The sequence below is a fragment of the Camelus bactrianus genome, chromosome 4, assembly GCF_048773025.1.
Source record: "Camelus bactrianus isolate YW-2024 breed Bactrian camel chromosome 4, ASM4877302v1, whole genome shotgun sequence".
NCBI lineage: Eukaryota > Metazoa > Chordata > Mammalia > Artiodactyla > Camelidae > Camelus > Camelus bactrianus.
This window is the reverse complement of record NC_133542.1, coordinates 53,530,747-53,549,681: the sequence shown is the minus strand read 5'-3', so window position 1 is coordinate 53,549,681 and position 18,935 is coordinate 53,530,747. Positions and strand designations below refer to the sequence as shown.

At 36.1% G+C, this 18,935-nt stretch overlaps 1 protein-coding gene across 4 annotated transcripts in view; it reads right to left on the bottom strand.

Moving 5' to 3' along the window:
* SLC44A1 (solute carrier family 44 member 1) overlaps nucleotides 1-18,935 on the bottom strand; it is a 171,027-nt gene that overhangs the window by 28,128 nt on the left and 123,964 nt on the right. For 2 of the 4 annotated variants that reach the window (XM_074361927.1, XM_074361928.1), the window contains exons 13-15: nucleotides 17,952-18,089; nucleotides 10,614-10,850; nucleotides 8,489-8,779 (exon numbers count right to left, since the gene is read on the bottom strand). In XM_074361927.1, coding sequence (XP_074218028.1) covers nucleotides 8,489-8,779; nucleotides 10,614-10,850; nucleotides 17,952-18,089 — 666 coding nt within the window. Of the gene's footprint in view, nucleotides 1-3,340; nucleotides 5,753-8,488; nucleotides 8,780-10,613; nucleotides 10,851-17,951; nucleotides 18,090-18,935 lie in introns of those variants that run through there. The other 2 variants (XM_074361929.1, XM_074361930.1) reach the window with 2 other exon arrangements.

Here is an 18,935-nt window from a genome sequence, read left to right as displayed (position 1 = left end):
ATCCCGGCATCTGCTTTCCACTAAGAAAATTTTTGTCAACTATGGACTACACTGAGTTTGCTACTTTATCATCATCTTCAAATGCTCTCAGTCAACCCTGACTGATACATTTTTAGACAGTGATCTACCGATAACACTATGTCATAGATGTGAGCGACAATTATAATCCAATGTTTTGGTAGATGGAGAATTACAGAGATTCCCTATTCATTTCTCCTTGGATTTTCTTGTCCATTGCAAATACTTTTATCTAATCAAAAATTCATCCAGGGACACACACATCCTCACATCTCCAAGGAAAGAAATCTTATCGTTTTAAAGATCCAGTGATGACCGTTCTGGTATTCATTTAGGTTAGTGTGGTTTCATTTAGCTGGTACTAAATTCAAGTTTTCAAGTTACAAAAATGACTCCCTGTCTGAAGTGAGTACCATCTTCAGTGGAGGCCCAATCACGACTTCATTTCAAAACACATTATCAAGCCAGCTTTACAGCAGCCTCTGACTTGTGTTCACAGGTTCCTGAGGGGACTGGACGGTGGGGTGAAGGCTGGCAGTCTGAGGGCCCTGAAATTCTATTCGTACTTTAAATGTTCATAGGTAGGCTATGTGATTTTGAAAGATAGTCCATTGCTCCTATAAGCTTTCTCAAAGGAGCCCTTGGTCCCCTCAAAAGATTAAGAACCTGCTTTTGAATATCAAATATTAAATTCAGGTCTTAGCAAATAAAAGTGAAAAGTTTCTGAAACACTTGGAAATTACAACATTTTCATGCTCAACTAGATCTTGACTAGACCACGAATAACCTGAAAGCTTTACTATTCTGAATTCCCTGGTCTACAGTGTTTATTCCTCAGGAAATCATTTAAGTTGTAAAACTGAGTATCAGAACTGAGTAAAATAGCCTAATATTTGGGTCTCTAACAATTTCACGTCTTTTCCACAAATTTACTAATGAATTCCTTAAGAACATATCAACCTTAAATCCTGCCCATTTAATTTACAAAAGTGATAACTGTTTATGTGATATTGAAATGGAAGCAACATTGGTCTTTTTTTACACGTATAAAAAATCAAGGACATGGGAAGTAAGAAAGGGTCCTCTAGTATTTCTTTAGAAAAGAAAGGTTTTCCACAGAAATTCTCAAGTTTAAAAACTTTGCATTGAAGTTTTTTTTATAAGAAAGAATTTTCAAAGATTTCAATCTTGGATGAAAATTTTCCTCGTAAATGAAAACTTGGAGAGTAAGAATTTGGCTCAAATTTATGAAATGTAAATGGGGGAGAAGTGTGCTATTTTAAATTTTTAGGTGTAGACAACATGTTTACTCTTTAATTTTGTTGTCTATGTTTGCTAGCTTCCCGTTTTCTCCTGGCACATTCAAGGGCCCTACTCTTTCACAGTCTGGGCTGTGTGCCATTAAACAGATGAGCTAATTCTGAAAGCAGCCCCTGTACATACAGAGCGCCTGCTTTTCAAATGGGCTAACATGTACTCCTTAGTACACAGATACATGAATATGCATTTAAAGCAAAAGGCATTCTACATGGTGAATATATAATACACAAAGCTCTGCTTTATGCATTTACTTCTGAACCCACAGCTTTCTAATATATATTCACAGACCACATCTTAACAACTCTAGGCAAGCCATTAGTGTGCACTTTTATCTGTCAGATGGAATATATCAAAAGAATACAGAAATTAACTGTGGCAGGTACACTGATAAGCCTCCAGACTCTGAGATTTTGTTTTTGTTTTTTTAAGTGGTAGTAAAAAAAAAAAAAAAAAAAAAAAAAAAAAAAAAAAAAAAAAAAAAAAAAAAAGCCATAGAGAACTTATTGAAAGGTAAAAGCTTATAAAGATCTTTCTGAAGGAAACTTCTCAAAGGCTATGTTAAGGCTACTGGAAACTCCAAAAATTCAAGTGAGGTTACTGACCAAAAATAAAATACAATGTTCAGGTCACCATAACTGGCAGCTCTAGTATTGGAACGGACCCCAGAATTCTACTTTGCAGGCCAGGAGACCTCCTGAACGGCCTTCACTGCCTAATACTAAGTGCCTGGTGGACATGGCTGAGGCCTTGGGGGCACTAACATGACCTCACAAATATTTGGTGCCTATAGCTTCCATAGCTGTTTTCAGGAAGAGAGTGGGAGGAGTATTACTCTGGTTTTAAGCAGCTCAGGACCACGATAAAGGAAGGGGTCACTCCTCACTAGCTCATACTGGGATGAAAACCTGAAACTATCCTGGGAAGACAAGGGAGCCCTTGGCAGATATCAAGGTTAGTGATTTTGGGAATCCACAGCTTAATGCCCTTCATTGAAAAAGTAAGAGGAAGGGAGCATCTCTACAAAGGAAAGACTTATTTCCAGCATAATTTTTAAACAGACTCAATGAGTGCCCTCCCCGACCATTACGGAAAAAGTTCAGAGACCAACACACAGTTAAGCTACTTAAATTTGCAGTAACTTAGGACTTAATAATGCTATAGGATAGGATAAAAGCTTTAATCCTTAAACATTAAACATTGCATTAAATGGTTTAAAGGAACAACTTGCTTTGAGCTCTGCTCATCCGTGCAAGGATTATACAATCGCAGTGCTCTGTCTAAATTCCTAATGTTTACCTAACGCACTGGTAAGCCTCCCCTAGAAGACGGACCTCTTGGATTTATACTGAAACATAACCTCTTCGCTCTCACATCATATATGGCAGAGCTTACTCCTGAGGCAGGAGCCCAGAAAGTCTCAGTCAGGCACCAGAGCCTTAGTTTTCCGATGGGCAGGAACCATCAAGAGCCTCTGCTCACCGTGATCCTCATTTACAATAGAGGATTCTAACTGTAACTCTGGAGACGGGAGTCCTGAGCATAGTTTTGAAGATCCACCACAGAAAAAGATAGAACCCACAACAAAGAGTCAATGGTTTATAAAGTTATTCAGGTAACCATACTTCACAGATAATTTCTGCTCTTCATCTATTCTTCTCACTTGGGCAGAGATGGAGGCAGTGAGCAATAAGGCAGCCCAGCGCTAGCTGAAGAATGACTCGTGACAAATGAAAGCGGCAGCAAGACTATCCAAACATAACCTCAAAACATCCAGATGTCGCTCAGAAACCTCTTTGAGGCCTTCTAAGAGGAAGCAAGGAATGAAGCTCGTAAGAGGGATATTCTATAAATCAAATATCTCTCTGTGTGTGCCTGTGTAATATATATGCATACCTGCATATATCCGCCTAGATGGCACACATTCACTTAGGGGAGACAGCTTGGCAATTAATTTGGAACTCAAACGACATGGTTACACATAGATCATAATTTCTAAACACAATGTTAGTAAAACGAAATTTATTTGTAAAACAGGACCTGTTATATAAAATGGCACACAGTCAAGTTATACAAAAATACAAAATTTCTTTCTGATTACAGTTCTAGTTGCAAATGATAATTAGAAAGCATTCCTGGTGGCTTCCAAATAGCTGAGGCTGCGAGCAAACGGAACAGGGAGCAGCAAGCGTCCGTGGTGCTGGGATGTCCAAGTGAGCAGAACCTAATTTCCAAATTCAAGACTTCCATCAGGTCACTTTGGAGGGTCACCTCCTAAAATAACTAGCTCCTGGAATGTCTTCTGTTTTGATACCCATCTTCCAGACTTTTGCCAAGCCTAAATTTAGTTCCCAATGTTTCTTAATGTCCAAAATCTGTGTGGCTATGAAACAGAAGGTATTCTGAATTTTCTTACATGATTTGCTCTCTCGCTTATTTGGATAATTGTTAGTTCCATAATTATATTTATTCCATTTCAAATGATATAAAAGAGCACAATGATACCATTTAGTGACATCAGATGTTAGATGTTAACTTCTGGAGAATTACTGTTTCAAAATAGCTAGTCTCACAATGTTATTTTCTGAGATCTTGCCAAGACATGAACTCCTGTTTCTTTTGAAAAAAAAACAAAAAACAAAAAACAAAAAAAAAAACCCAACAAAACAAACCAGACTCTTATTGCAAATATTCTGAAAAATCAGAAATATTACATAAGCTTTGAAAAGAAACCGAGGCATTTAGCAAATTTTAGCCTAGCTAGAGTAAAGAACACGGATACTTAAAAAAAAAAAATACAATTTACCTTTTGCAGCAATTTAAAGGTCCAACCCTTTAAAAGGAAGCACATTAGCAAACAGCTGCTTATTAAGCCCAAGTGACATTAATTGTATGCATTTCCATAATACCACTCTAATTCACTGTCTAATTCTGGTAGGAGGCAATGTTTTCTTTCAAAAGATTCTCCTTCCATGGAATGATAAAATGATGAGGCTTTTTTTTTTTTTTGTACAGAGCCTGTATTTAGTGCAATAAGTTTAAAAAATCTGCTCTGAAATATTTACTTTACATTAACAAAAATAGCTTTTTTTTAAAAAAATTGTAACAAAAAGGAGTTATCGCATAAACAGATCATGAATTATTCTTAGCAAATTACACTTTTTTTCTTAAAGCATTCACCATTACAATAAGCAGAACAATGGAATATTAGCCATTCATATCTGGTAAGCTTCAGGAATAAAAAAAAAAAAAGAAAATCCCACAAAACCCATCCCCAAACATAAAGAACGTTCAACACTTGAGGATCAAAAACATTAACCAATTCTTCAGTTAAACATCGTAGAATTCTGGATACTTAATGAATTGCCAAGGAGAGGAGCACCTGCCAGTATGTTTTCAGATTTTATAGCAAGCATTTGAGTAAAATGGCCATTTAGCCCTAAGCCACTGAAGTTCCTCTGAAGCAGAAGCCCAAGCACCGGAATTTTCAATGCTTTGTGTTCCATGTTTCTCTCCCTTTTTAATTCCTCCCAGCATTACTTAGTCTGCAAACCAAGACACAGAAACTTAAAGGCTAAACTCGCTGGGAGCCCCAGCGTCCTTCCAAATGAGGCACACAAACGTGTGGAGGATGCTACTAACGTCAAAAATGAAAGAAAGACAAAATATAAGAAAAGTTTGCATAAGAAAGATTATCTACCCTTTTCTTTTTTTACCTACTCTCTTATAGAAGCACTAGGGTAAACTACAAATACCTGAGGAGTTGGTTACTTTTTAATGTTGGCTGACAAACGCATGAGCTATTATGAAAACTCCCATATGGGGTCCACTGGTATGTTTCTAAAAGGAAAATGACATGGCTTCTTTGATTGGGGAAAACTGATTGGAGTAGTTCCTTATTTATCTGAAAGCATATGCCTAGTCTCGTCCCACTAGGACTTATGCATCAGTAAAATAAAGTCTTGATTTTATGCACACATCAGGGAAATCACCCCTGAATAAACTTTAGACAGAGAATTCGGTACAATAATTTTACCTAATTTAAATAACTAAAGTTAAAATCTCCTCTAAGTTATTAAAAATGTTAATCAGATATGAATCTTAACATTTCCATTAAGACAATTACAATTGAAAACATTAAATGACGGCAGTTGCCTTGTAAAAGCCACCCGTATGAAAGGAGTACATGTTTGACAAAAATAAGCATAAAAAAGGTATTAAATCCCTGTTCCTTTTCTCTGATTTTGGCTGATTATGTGTGTGTGTGTATATACATATACATATACATACACACATACATATACATATATACACACAGCCACACACACAAATACATAGTTATGTGTATATATTGTTTTGGAATGTCAATGGGTTCCATAACGGTCGGCTAGGTTCAAGCAGAACTTGCTCCCGAAGCCTAGAAAACAAAGTCATACAGAGTATAATCTTAGACAATTACCGTTAAAAGGAGATCATGAATGATGTTACAAATACACAGATGGTCACAAACAGCAATACAGCGAAATGGACTGAGAATACTTCTCCCCTGAACCTCTCTCTGTTCCAGGGGCTGAAATTCCTATGAATGTGGGAAGCCACACTTCCCTTGGGGTCACCTGTGAGATATGCAGAGAATACATCTCTAGTCTACCTTGCTCTAGTGCCCAAATGTTTTCCTCCCTTTTCTCTGCACTTTTTTTCCCATGCAAGAGCAAGCAGATGGCCTCTACATCACGTTTGCTAAGTTCTTCTAAAACAATTTTCAAAGATTTATAGAAAGACCTCACAAACCTTCAAAATTTCCTTAGCGAGTGAGGCTCTCTCTCAAAAAAAAAAAAAAAAAAAAACCCAAAATCAAAAAAATCGAAGAGGAAAACGGGAAGTACTTATATTTAGTTCAATGATCCCCCTGCCAAAGGAAAATTTTGAACCTATTTTTTCTGAACATTATTTTATAGGCTAAAAATAAACCCTATATTAAAATATCCCATGAAGGAGACAGACAGTGAACTCAAACAGCAGTGTTTCTACAGATGCAGCAAAATATTTATGACACTGTTAACAGGACTTTCATCTAAGGGAATAATATGTGAATTAAACCAAGCAAGTACAAATAAGCAATCCTAAATTCTACCAATCCCCAAACTGTAGGAGGGAAGTTCTCAGGTAATTCTTTAGGGACACATACAAGATCGTGGTGGTGGTAGAGGTCAACTCACGCACACTGGGAAAGACAGAAGAATTAGAGGTAATGAGGTGCTTAAAAACCTTAACTACCTTGTGAGCAACATGTCACACTTCTCTCTCCTGGGGAGTTTCTGAACCACTTAAAACATCATTTTTAGGGACCAAATGCTGCAATGTCCAAAGCACCAGAAGAACAATGCACATAAAAGATGTTTGAGACACGTCAGAGGGTTTTGCCGTTAACCGGCAAGCAACAGACTGATGAACAATGTAAAATAAAAGCAAAAGTGGAGTGAAGATTTTAATGTATTATTTGAGATAAGGGACATTAATTTGAAACTGAAAGTAACATTAGGGAAAAAAAAACTTTCTACATTTTTGGCTTCTGGTAGAAAGTCATATAACCTAGGCAATTCTCCTAGTATTAGTATGTATGAATTAGAGGTTTAGGTAAGAGAAGGTATACTTGCATTCTGGTCTACCACAATTCAAATATCTTTCCCTCAAGAATCATACAGAAATACATGCCAATTCATGGTCAAAGCAGCTAGTCCTAAACCTCCAAATATTTTTCCCTTTCTTTAAATGCTTATCACTGAAGAATGATTTAATGAAAGCTTCAAAGATTGGAGAGACAGAAAAGGGGAGAAAGGTGGTTTACATTTTAAGACTGAATATGTCTTTTAAAAGTTTTAGGTTTGGAACCTTATTTTCTGAACAATTAGAACAAGCAAGCAGTGGCAAGAAGGGAGCCTCCTTCATTTTTCCAGGCCCCCTTAGGGTTGGCACAGTCTCCACTGTCATCCCCCTCAGCCTCCGTGAAGTAAGAGGGATGTAGGAAGAAGGGGTCGGGAGGTGGGGAACCTGATGGGAGGGACTGGTGATTAGTGCCCCTTCCCCTCTCAGGCCAGTTCTGGCTGATGCACACTTAAAACTAAGAGAGGTATATGGCCATCCTACATCCTTTTACTTATGATTAGAGTGATCTGTGCCTTGGGAATATAAACACTTAAGTTTTGACTTTATCATCATCAACGCTATTAAAAAGCAACACCCAAACAGGCATTGGATGGGGTCCAGAGAAGAGTTTATATCTAAACATTCTGTTGAGGCTTTAATATAGGTTGAATATGCAACTATTTTGCATGTGTATATACTCCCCACCCCCAAAATCAACTCTTTCCTTTATTCTTACATACTTAAATTTGCTTGCTTTATACTACAGATTTCTTCAATTGGAAACCTATAAATCAAACCATTTATTAAAGTATAAGGAAGAAAGAAAAGACAGTCCTCACTTCACCCTTTTTTGGACTTTATACGCCATTAGAAGGCACATTATTTTAAATGAACTATTTAAGGATGTAGGCAATTATATAATATTCTGAAATAAACATTCTATTTAAGAACAATACATTTGTAATATAAGCAGTAATTAGACCAACATAGCTAAGGACATCTGTCGTTAGGCAGCAGGGAGACTATGGGAAAAGCTACTCAGGATTCTTAACACTGGTTAACTTTAAGTTGCTTTTTTCAAATGAGAGTGGTATATATATAAATAGACCAGAGATAATTTATCTTTCTCACAATTAAACGGAGGCTGGAGAGGACCAGATTGTCTTGTTGAGTGGGAATGTGGGTACTGATGGAAATAGCCTTGTTTGGCTTAAAAGACAAAGAAGGTACAATCCGGGCAACAGAAGAAAAAGTCAGCAAAGGGGAAAAGACAGCAACATAAACAAAGCAATATTTTAAAAAGGGAGGTTATGAATTTCAGCAAGTTGAAAGGAATTGCTATCACCACTTCTAAAATGATAAATATCAAACCGTCAGTTCAAGTGCACAACCAAATGTTCGGTCCCACGAAAACTAAACACTGACAGTTAAAAAGAAAAAAAACTGGAAACAGCAAGTTCACCTCCGGGACAGAAATATCCCCTGCCCGCCACGAGGACCGTTCCTTTCAGCTTACTTTTACAGAAGGTGGTCTCAGGTGTGACAAGAATTCTGCCATCCAAGTGATGGGTAAACACACAAACAGAAAGAGCAGCACGTCCTGCGTGATACAGATCACAAACGCTTCTCCCGAAGAAGTGCAGTCAGTGAAGAGAGAGAGAGAGAGGAAGTGAAAGTGAAACTCGTGGAGGGTGGCCACCTCCTCATCTCCACCTACCATCGGTTTTAGCTCTCTGGCATCTGCAACGCCTCCTTTACCAGCTTCTTTCATTGCTTTCCTGCTGTTTTCCACAAACTCCTACAAAACAGGAACCGAATTACATAAATTCTTAGGTCCTTTCGGACTTCAGCTGGTAGATGATTTCTAAAGAATATTTACATTTTGTATTCAATAACGGGAAATGGATGGCCTAAAAACACAGCAATAAACAGTACTTGGTAACACACACAAGAGCAGCTAAATCTGGGAGAAATGGACTGAAATGGGCTGATATAAAATCTTTTCCCCACCATTCCTTGTGATAATCTCACTTAGGCTCCAAGAGATAACGTTAGTTCTATCCGGAAGAGAAAATACTTTTCGTTTCTTCAACAAAGGTATTTTTTCCACACTTAGAATATTGTTTTGTTATTTTACTTTTTCCATATCATGGTTAAATGGGACAAGAACATTTTACTCTACAAGCCTCCTCTTTAAAATAACCCTAGAAGGTAAGAGCACTGATACTGCTAAGCATGGTATACTTTTGTTTTTTACCAAACCATAAATAAGCTACCTTAAAAAAATGTCTATCTGGCCTTGAAATTACTCCATAAAGCAGGAAGACAGGGAGTAACAACCAGACCAGTGGTCAGGAGTAGTTAAAATGGGATTACGCCCTAAAGGAAACATTTCTATCCTGTCTAAATTTACGGAGCATCTATCTCTTCATTCAGTGTCCTCGTCATTCTCATAGAGAAAACTAAAATAAGAAAAATCGTATTTTTCACTCTGCTTTTCATCAGTAGCTTAAAAAACAAAAACAAACCCCTCTTTCTAAGTGCCTTATTCTCCTTCTAAATTCTCTTATTCAAGAGAGATGCAATGCTCAAAAGTCAAATTCCATTGTGAAAACAACCAGTTAGGATTGTAATTTAGACATTATGAAAATGTCCAAAATTTAGTTGGTGATGTTCTTAGTAAAAGCAATAATAAGTGCCAAACAGGTCAGCTAAATCATTTGGAATTTTTGCGATTAAAAAAAAAAAGAATCTAGCTTATTTATTAATACATTTTAGATTTAACTGGATAAACCATGTTCCTGGAAAATGGCTTGTTATTTCAATGTCTAATGTTTAATCTTCAATATTACCTATTCTTGAAATAGGAATACTTCACAGCTTAATAGAAAAGTACTATTATTAAAAAGCATCTGTAATTTGGTAGCATTTGACATTGATACTAGCATTTAAACCATTTTAATATGGTTTCCAAATTTTTTAAAAAATTTAATTGAGGTTCCAACATAGGGAAGCTGCAGAGGCGATGTAACTATAAAGAATCTGAATAAAATATCTGTGTAAAGGTTCAGATCCTGATTAATGGAAAACAAAAAAATCTACCAGCCATAATGGGTCTGATTCTCTATTCATTACAAAATGTCTTCAGTTTGGCCTGACATACTTAGGATAATGAGTTTTATCAGGGTTGACAGCAATAATATTTGGAAAAGGCGTGGATGGAGAAATACAAGTTAAGCACTACAACCGGGGAAACATGACTTTTAGTCTTTGAGCCCTGACTCAGGAAAAGGCACTTAGACCATCAGTGGTCCGATGTTCTAGTTCAAGGGCTAAATGGTCAATGCAAATCTGCTTAACTGCAGAGACAGGGAGAGCAGTGTGGAATAGCGTCACCTCAGGACTACTGATGGGATCCTATTTCAGCTAGGTGGATTTGAAATGCTCTCATTCATGCCAAGAGGGTCTTCTTCCCCTATTTCCCCAAGACTAACCTCATTCATGAGTGCTACAGGTTTAGTTCTGAATTACTCAGTTGTATACAACAGGAATTAAGTATGGACAATGTTTTACAAAATAGTTATATTAGTATTTTTATCCTTAAAGCAGTGGAGGGCACTTGAAGTACTTACCATCAGCACTTTATCCATATAAAATTCTCTGCCTGGGCTCCCATCATTGTATTTTGTATCAACGGCAAAACACAAGAATAACACATCCACTACCATTTCGTAAATGGACAGGAAGCAATGAGCGACCAGGAAAGCGAAGAGGCAGACGATGATCAGAGGCAGCACCCATACTGTGTAGTCTTGCTGGTAGTTGAGCAGCATAATCCCAGCCAAACCTGTGCTGCAGACTATCAGCACCTGAAGCAAAGAGAACAAAGACCACAGTTCATAACCTACTGCAGGAAACCACTAGTTCTTCTTCATTTGCAGACTTAAAACCCTATTTATAAATGATGGTTGTGTGAGTCCATTTCACCTCAAATTGGAAAGTATAATCCACAAGTACCTATATACACTCAGTTATACATGTACATCATATAACAGAAATAAAGTATCATCCTTGTTGACATTAAAAGTAATCCAGTTTTCCAAATGTTATGCTTGTTCCCTAAGATGTCACTTACTTAGCATCTGTGGCAACTTTTAAGATAAATGTATATACATTTTAGGAAAACAAATTACACACACTTTTAGCAATCCAAAGAAAATTACTGACATTTCAGGGTATTGCTATATATTTTCTTCTAAGCATTTTTACATATATGAAATAGTATTATATAAACTAATCATTTAAATTTAAGTCATTTATATAAACTAATCATTAATTAATATTTACATATCATAGATGTTTCATGAATATGTATTCAGTTACATAATTTCATTTTATGGGTGATTTTAAATTTATTTAACCTTCCTCTTACATTTGGAGACTTACATTGTTTTTTGATATAAATAATGTTGCAACAAATATTTCTAAGAGCTTTTTCTTTGTTTCATATAGAATATGTGGTAAATTTAATATGATTTGCCAGGAAGTGTTGATTTGGACTGTTCGTGAAGAAAGAGGTTGCCGAACACATTCATGCTGTAAGAATAAAATAAAGAGCCATTTGCTCACTGTCAAGAGCCATCTACCCTGATGCTTCATCACCACGGTTCTTTTAATACTTTTTATTTCAGCTTTTCAATAACCCTGTGCATGGTTTATGGCAAACATTATCACCCTCATTTTATAGATTGGAAAATGTGCGTAGAGAGGCTAGCTGACCTGTCCACGGACACAGCATAGAATAAAGAGCAGCTACCACTCAAAAAAATCTTATGATGCCAACTCCAGTGCTCTTTCTAGGTAAAAATTCAGCAAATACTTGGATACTGACAGACCACAGCAATAGGTTATACTGAATCCTAGACACATTCCTGCCTAGCACCTTACTTGGCCTAACAAAGAAAAAGAAAGAGTTCTCTGGAACCAGAGCAGCCTTTACTTGCCCAGTGCTAAGGACAAGCAACTGAGAATTGCCTTTCCCCTACTATTTATCAACACCAGAACATCTCTCATTCACCATCATCTTAACTAGGAATTATAATGCATCAGAGGATATACTGGTTGAGCTATAATTGGTCCCTCTCTCAGATGATTATAGGGAGCAAATCTGGGTTTTCTCACCTCCTCTATCGTTTTTGTGGCAATACACTTATGAATCTTCTCATACAGTGACTTATTTCCAGGGTGATTTCCACAGATAGCTAATTAGGTCTATTTTCTTTCACTCTTTTGGTTTCAATTTTAGAATGAGTTATTTCTTATACTCTTCTTCAATTTTCTTACATCCACCCTGTGGGAGAACTGAGCTGCTTTATGCTCTCACGATGCCACTAGAAGTTAAACCACCTTTGAAATATTCAAGTCAATTATAGGTAGAAGATGTGGCTCAGACAAAGTAGACCCCAAGACAAAAGCTGTCAAGGTAGAAAACTGTCACGTGAGAAACAACTTCAAAAATTAGTGACATTTAGCTTAAAAAGTTAAAGAAATGTAGTAATTACTCCCAAATATAATGAAAGGGTATCATGCTTTCATTCAAGCAAAGGATATGTTAATGGTTCTCAAACTATTAGAGGGGCTAGAAATCACCTGGGGAGTTTGTGAATAATGCACATTTCTGGGTCTCGCCTGCATAGAGTCTGATTGGCTGGGTTTCAGATGAAGCTTAGCAATTTCATTTTAAAAGTACCCCAGGTGATTCTGAGAAAGTCTACAGCCTTTAAGAAGTACTGCCTTATATCACTAATCTCCATGGTGGAGAACATAGAACTGAGGGAGTGTTTAAGACAATCACTTGGGACTTCCATTTATATTTCTCATACATTGAAAAATTTATTTTACACTTTATAAGGCACATATTAGTAAAATCTATACATATATCATTAATAGATAAATGTAAATATATTTGGGAAGTGTGCTCAAATTTTTTTTTTTTTGGTAAGTGGATGTATGATTTTTAAAGTTTAGACACTTATTATAAAGGATAAAAAATTTTAACAGTAGAAGAGATTCATACACAGGGTAGGATGGGAGAAGTAGGAAGAAAAGGATGTCAGTTTTGAAGTCAGAAAGATGTAGAACATTGGGGTGTATGTATCTTTTCAAATTAGAGTTCCCTCCAGATATATGCCCAGGAGTGGGATTGCTGGATCATATGCTAAGTCTATTTTCAGTTTTTTGAAATATCTCCATACTGTTTTCCAGTGGCTGCACCAAACTACATTCCCACCAGCAGTGTAGGAGGGTTCCCTTTTCTCCATACCCTCTCCAGCATTTATCATTTGTGGACTTCTTAATGAACTCTCTAATTCTAAAAGATACACGTATCCCAATGTTCATAGCAGCACTGTTTACAATAATAGCCAAGACATGGAAACAACCTAAATGTCCATCAACAGATGATTGGATAAAGAGGTTGTGGTATATTTATACAATGGAATACTACTCAGCCATAAAAAAGAATAAAATAAAGCCATTTGCAGCAACATGGATGAACCTAGAGATTGTCATTCTAAGTGAAGTAAGCTGGAAGGAGAAAGAAAAATACCATATATCATTCATATGTGGAATCTAAAAAAAGGAAGAAAAAGAGGACACTAATGAACTCATCTGTAAAACAGAAACAGACTCACAAACATAGTAAACAATCTTATGGATACCAGGGAAAAGGGGGTGGGAAGGGATAAAATTGGGAGTTTGAGATTTGCAAATGTTAGCCACTATATGTAAAAACAGATTTAAAAAAATCCAAATTTCTTCTGTATAGCACAGAGAACTATATTCAATATCTTATAATAACCTTTAATGAAAAAGAATATGAAAACAAATATATGAATGTATATGGATGACTGGGACACTGTGTTGTACACTAGAAATTGACACATTCTAACTGACCATACTTCAAAAAAAAAAGGGAAAAAAAAGGAAAGATGTAGAACTGAATCAGAGTTAGTACTTCTTGGATTGTGACTCTAAGCAAGTTCATTTAACTGAGCCTGTTATTCCATCTTTAAAAGAGACACAATAGTACATAGATATCATAATTGTTAAAATAAGTATTCTGAAAGCATTTAACACAGGGACTGGCAATCTGAGTTTCTTCCTTTTTTCAGTCATCATAAATCTTGTATTTATGATGCTCTTTTTCTTGATGGAACCCATGTTTTAAAAGAATTTGTTTACCAATAAAACAGCACCTATAAGTAATAATTCATATTTTCATTTTTTATTAATCAAAGTCAGATAAACTGTCAACTAGGACATATAATTAGTGTCATAGTGTTATCAAATACAGGTAAACTAATTTCACACAGAAGCAAAGAAACTTAGGATTTGGGTTTTTTTTTTGGTATAGTTTTACTGGTATAAATATGCAATATCTACTAGACTTGAAAATGTTTAAATAGCTTCTAAATCTTTATTCTTAACCTTTGAGGACCCTACAGGCCACAAGCCACCAAACTAGAGGAACTAAGGTCTCTTCCAAACCTAATTTATCATTCCATAAAATCATTGGGGCTTCACAGAAATGGAATCCATGACACTATCTTTTTTTTTTTAAATCAAGGTTTTGAAAATTAAATTTTAAACTCTGAGATAATTATGAAATCATGTGCAGTTGTAAGATGTAATGCAGAATGATTCCATGTATCTTTTACCCAATTCCCTTCAGTTGGTAACATCTTGCAAAACTATAGCCCAGTATCACAGCTTGGATGCTGGCATTGATATGATGCAAAACACTTTCATTACCACAAGCATCTTTCACTTCATCCTTTTAAAGCTATCCCTACTTCCCATCACCTCCCACCACTAAGCGGGTAACTACATACCTGGTCTCTATTTCTATAATGTTGTCATTTCAAGAATGTTACATACACAGAATTATACAGTACTTCTGGGATTCACATTTTTCCCTCAGCATAATTCCCTCAAGATTCATCCAAGCTGTTGCATGTATTAATAGTTTGTTCCTGACACTGTCTTTTATGCCCTATCTAGTTGAACTACCTGATCAAAAACTATTTCTGCATAGTAGCAGCCACTTAATTGTAATGAAAGAAACTCTTCAAAAGATTTATTGTATTTGTGATCAGAACTATATTTTTGAAAAAGGAAAACTAAAGAATTTGTCTTAGTATGTTGGAAACCCAGAAGTTTCCGCCCCCCCCCCTTTCATTTTTCTCCTCTTTGGATTTCTCAACTAAAAAAAAATGTTTATCTTTCATGGTTTTAAAAGTCATTTTTATATTGTAAATATTATATTATTCAAAGTTATATTTTTCTGGAAAGCAACTTGAAAATACATATCAAAAATCCTATTAGGTACTCAAACTCATTAATTCCACATCTAGGATTCTGGCCTCAGGAAATAAGAATGAATTTGGGCAAGAATTTGTATACAAAACTTTCACTGTAGTACACTTTATATTAGTAAAAAGCTGAGAAATGTTCAACTGTAAAAATAAAACCAGGGGCTTTGTTAAATAAATGATACAACTGTATGACCATGTTTAAAACATTTTTAATAAAATGAGAAATGCTCATAACACGAAGTGAAAAGAAGGCTATAAAACTGCCCTTTCTACCAGATATTAAATTCTCTTTTTAGACTAATATATAACCAGCACCCAGAACAGCCCCTAGCCCATTCCTAGTAGGCACTCTAGAAACATTTGTTGAGTGACTAAAAAGTTATGATAAACCTAAAGAAAAAATTTTGAGACAGGTCACTAGATTGCTAAAAAAACTCAAAGCCAATTTTAAAACACTGCATTTTATCATCTCCATTTTCTTCCACTAATATTTTCACTATCCCCAAACAATCACTATTAAAAGCTTGAGATATTAATTTTTTCTTTTTCACGCACATTTTAAAACAGTTCTGTGACAGTCTAATAGTTTTACTCAGCCTTTCCACTTCTACATGTTATCATATTATAAATTCTTAATAGAAAACATAGTTTAATAGGTATTAAACTGACTATTATTTCCAACCATTTCTCTATTGTCAGGCAGTAGATGGTTTACATTTAGTCACTATTATAAATAATGCTGTATTTTTCTATATTTAGAATTATCTCTAGGAGTCGTTTACCATCACCAGAATTACTGAATCATAGGCTTTAGGGGAAAAAAAAAAGGTCCAGAGACAGAATTAACATCAGTCGAGGCAATTATAGCACTTAGAAGTTACACAGATCTGAGTCTGAACTCTAGCTCTGCCACATTTTAGTTTTCTAAATTTGGGCAACCTACTTAGCTCTCTAAACTTTGGTTTCCTCTGCTGTGAAATGAAGCTAATAGTAGTAGCTCACCTTCCAGGGGAAGACCAAATATAACACTTCACACAAAGCACTCCCCTCGGGACCTGGCACCCAGCAAGGGTCTCAATCAGACTTACTAAAATCATCATCGCAATCTTGCTATAATTCTCTCCCTTATTCTTTATATGGCTTCTTAGTTCTCTTTTATTTTAATTGCTCTGTCTATGTATGTTTTTAAGTTGCTTCATATCTTTCCTAGCAGTAGGGATAAATTATAAATATGTAAAAAATTAACAAATCTGAAGGCTTCCTGAGTTAGTCATAAAGCGCATAAATAACAGTAACAGTAACACGGCCAGACACCCCACTCAGTCCTTAACATGAATTCATTTGTTCCACTCTTACCATAAACAACGTCCTCATTGTAAAAACAAGACAAAAACAAATCCAGCAGTCGTAATGTACGTTTAACTACAAATTTTCAAAATAACTATCTGTATGGTTTTATAATTCTTTTTAGATGACAGACGCCTGAGAACTTAAAACTACACTGTGCTAATCACTGCCTCTCCTTACATCAAATATTTTTTTCCTTTTCAAAAACATTTTAAAACCACAGTGGCTGAAGTATCCTTAGTGTTCAGTGGAGAGAGAATAAGAATAGCATATGAGGGAATACTGGCCACCACGATAATGAGTAACCATGAAGATTATCAAAACAATGTGAAAAATGTGTATGATACAATGGGAAGCGAAAAACGCAGAGCAAACAGATATGTATACTAGGATTGTTATACCATAGAATATAAGCCTATGAAAAAACACTGGGAGGGAGTATAAAAATAAGTTATTAGGTTATAGTGGTGGTGTCTTTTTCTTAACTCAAGTTTTCAAATTTCCTGAGTATTTTATGGTTTAAAATGTAGATACAATGAACCCCAATTCTAATGTCATCTAATATTTTGCAGATTTTAATAGTATAGAATTACCTCTCCTAGATACTTTTGAGGATGGGTATGTCTCATCCCCTAACAGCTCTATTTTAAAGGGGTTTATACACGGTAATGATGACAGCTAATGTTCATCAAGAACTTGCAATGTGTTCTTCATCAAGAACAAGCATAACCTTATGTTTTCTACGTGTATTACTCAGTCTAACCCTTACAAGCTCTAGGGGTGTAGCACTGGTATTATCCCAATTTTATAGATGGGCAAACTGGGGCACAAAGTGGTTAAGTACCCTGTCTCAGGGAACACAGCTAGTCAGGCCAGGATTTAAATTCGGGCACTCAGGCTCCAGATGCAGTACCCCTAACCACCACACAGACTGTTTCTTAATTCAAAATATGTAAGGAGAAACACAGGCAAATTACTTAACCACTCTGTGCCTTAGTTTTCCCATCTGTAACATGAGCAGAAAAATAGAATTTCCTTTACAAATTTGTTACGAGGGTTAAATGAGCACAATATATGTAAAGTACTCAGAACAGTGCCTAACACATATTAAGGGCTTCGTTAAGTGTTTGCTTTATATTACATTACTTTTAGTTTTTTGGTAGGTTACATATATTTTTGAAATTAAAGAGCAACTATATGCATATGCAAAAATTTGCTGTATGTCTCAGATAATATACTCAGTCTTACCTTGCCTAGGAACAACATGAAATCCCCCACTGTGTTGATGGCAGCCACTCGCAAAGCATTCTCCACGAGAATGACAAAGGCATCCTTTGCTGAGGTGCAGAAGTTGGTGCTGTTGATAGCTGTGGCTGTGTATGCATTCTGGACAAAAGCAAAAACAATTTTTCTTCAATAAACATAATCTCTAAGATTTAAACCAAACATAGTTATAGCATAGCTTATAAAAATATTTCACAGTTAAACCCATGGCTTTGGTGAGGTACAGATTTAGATTAAGCATAAGGAAACATAAGACACTTACATATTAAAAAAAAAAAAAAAACGATGGGTAAAGAGAGTTTTTCAGTTGTTCTAGTTCTGGTCCTTTAAGCACATTGATATTTATTAAAACACACATAAACCTTTCCAACACCCATTAACTTCTTCCTTGTCTTAGTAAGTCAAACATGACTTAACCTTTCCTAGATATCTCAGGTTCATCACCATGAGTATCAGTGATGCATTATTACCATTTCAGTGATGCTTTAGAAGCTACACACATACAAAGGCATCAGATCGCTGTGCTGTTTCTTCTGGAACACCTACTACCTCCTCCTCGGTACTTCCTTCTATGCTTTCCCCTCTCATGGTTCTTGTAGTAGACAGCTGTTTGTTGCTGATTTTATACCCCTCCCTCCTGGGATAGGACCCCAAGCCCCCTTTAAGAAAACAGTCCTTTTCCCATTCTCTCAGGGTCTCAGTGAGGCTGACACAACCTCCAGCCCTGGGGGTGGGCCTTGATCAATGTAAGCCAATCAGGGTTCAGGGACTGGCACATAAACTAATCAGGGCCAATGAAAGTAAAAGCGGTTCCCTGGGGCTTCCGGGAATAAAGGAGTTGCTCTTCTCTTCCCTAGGTGCTCCCGGCAGAGTAGCTCTCTTATTTTCCCAGACAGCGAGGTGTGAGGGTATGCATTGCCATGGCTGTTTTGCCAATGCTAACGGGAA